General features: G+C 28.8%; 1 protein-coding gene across 1 annotated transcript in view; it reads left to right on the top strand.

The window, feature by feature from the left end:
• The window catches only part of LOC124418518, a 1,835-nt gene extending 517 nt beyond the window's left edge, over positions 1 to 1,318 (top strand). The window contains exon 2 of the mRNA XM_046945118.1: positions 1,314 to 1,318. Within this exon, the coding sequence (XP_046801074.1) occupies positions 1,314 to 1,318 (5 nt within the window). The remainder of the gene's footprint in view (positions 1 to 1,313) is intronic.
• Positions 1,319 to 1,971: the final 653 nt, after the last annotated feature.

Below are 1,971 nucleotides of genomic sequence, written 5' to 3'. Positions count from 1 at the left end.
CACCATAAGAAAGATTGGATTGAAGAAGCTTTGTGTTTGTTAGAAATCATTGAAATGTAAAAATAATAATTTTTCAACATTTTCACTTTTTAGTGAATTGCGCCTTTCGGTCAGGATCTAACCAGCTTTTGAAAACACTCTTTCACTAGGGACTGACGTTGCCACAATGGCCAAATATTTGTTAGCAAGTTTAGCTAAAAAGGGATATTTATTTTCATTAATTTTCCACCATTCCAAAGGGCACTTTTTTCTTTCAAGTGTGGGCTCATTTATATATTTTTCCAATTCAGCACATGCTTTTTTGATATTATTCTTATTTGCATTTGATTCTTCGTCAAAATCATCCCAATAGATCAGCTGAGTTGTATATTTCGCAGAGTTGCATTTTTATACTATAGCAGGTAAATTTAAACAGATTATGTTGTACTTATATAACTCAAAAGTATTGAGTAGTTACCTTTTAGTATTGAGTACCCAAAAATTAAGGTAAATACTCGATACTCGATACCCACTACTCAATACTTTAACAGCACTAATGCATTTATACATAGTATGTCTATGCCTGAAAACTTGTTTGAAAATTTAAAAAAATAAAATATCACCTCATAAAATTTTATACTTTAAAACGCAATATCTCCCGATTTTGACCCAACTTCTCAAAACGGAGGATGCCACTAGATTCTACGACCCAAAATTAAGTTTAGGTATTTTGGCGTTTTTCTTTGTCTTTTTGTCATACTTACAGTGTTATCAGCAGTTTTGGAGTTATAGTAATTAACCGTTCATTTAAGATATGTTTTCTAACCTCAATGCATTTTGAACTACAAACGTAATTGTGATATCTTTATGTACAGCCAATAGTAATAACAGAATATAATTATTTAATTATACTTTTCGCGCCAGAGTTGCTATCTGACCCATAGTGCGATCTCTTGTAATGTGAATTTTTAAATTAAATTAGAAGCTGTAATGATAAATTAATGAAACTTAATACGCATAACTCGTTAGGTTAAAGAATCACCATCGCCGAGTTTAACATACATATATACATACAACATGAAAGTTTTTTCACAGTATTATATATTGCATTTCACTATGAAGTTTATTTCATATGTATTTTACTATGTGAAAACTTTCTTCGATATCAATAAATTATGGTGGGTTTAAATCTTTGATCAGTAATATTATCTCCACTAAGTTTTATTAATTTCGATTTATTATTATAGCCTCCAATTTAATTTAAAAATTTACATAACAAGAGATCAACTCGTGGCGAAATGTATAATTAAATAATGTTATGTTCCTTATTAAAGGCTAAATGAACAATTATCCTAATGACGTTTGTAGTTCAAAATATATCGAAGTATAAAAAATATATTTTAAATAAACGAAAAGTTACTATAACTCCAAAACTGCTGATAGAAAAAAATTGTCTAAAACCAAAATGAAGTAAATTTGATTCTCTACAATGTAAAAAATATATTATATTGACCTATGACCAAACCATCATATTTATAACATTAATTTGATTGTCTGTGGTAATTTACTTCATTCGGGAATAAAACCTTAAATTATTGGACCATAAATTTGTTAAAATATGCAAATTGTAAATGTAGCTAAATAAAACTAATATAACTTCCAAACCCATTGAGATCCCACACTAAAATTTTTAGACAGCAATAAAAATAATTTTGCCTATTTGTCATAAAAAATTAAGAAAAACAAAACATCCTTTTTTAAGAAATTCAAGGATAAAGGACATTTTCCACTATATGGTCCTAGCGTTAGGGCTTTGTGTAATTTTAATGAAATGTCAAAAACGAGTAACCTAAGACCAGTCGAACGAAACTGAATGAGTTAGAGATCTAATACGCCACAAGAATGCATGTTTCGAGTTTAACTAAATCGATAGGGATGAAAATTTGAAATGGTCGAAATGTCTGTGGAATTACCCTATACTAAATATCGCTA

This window comes from Lucilia cuprina, chromosome X (assembly GCF_022045245.1).
Source record: "Lucilia cuprina isolate Lc7/37 chromosome X, ASM2204524v1, whole genome shotgun sequence".
NCBI classification, from domain to species: Eukaryota; Metazoa; Arthropoda; class Insecta; order Diptera; family Calliphoridae; genus Lucilia; species Lucilia cuprina.
Note: the sequence above shows the minus strand (reverse complement) of the source record. Positions and strands in the feature narration are given on the sequence as shown.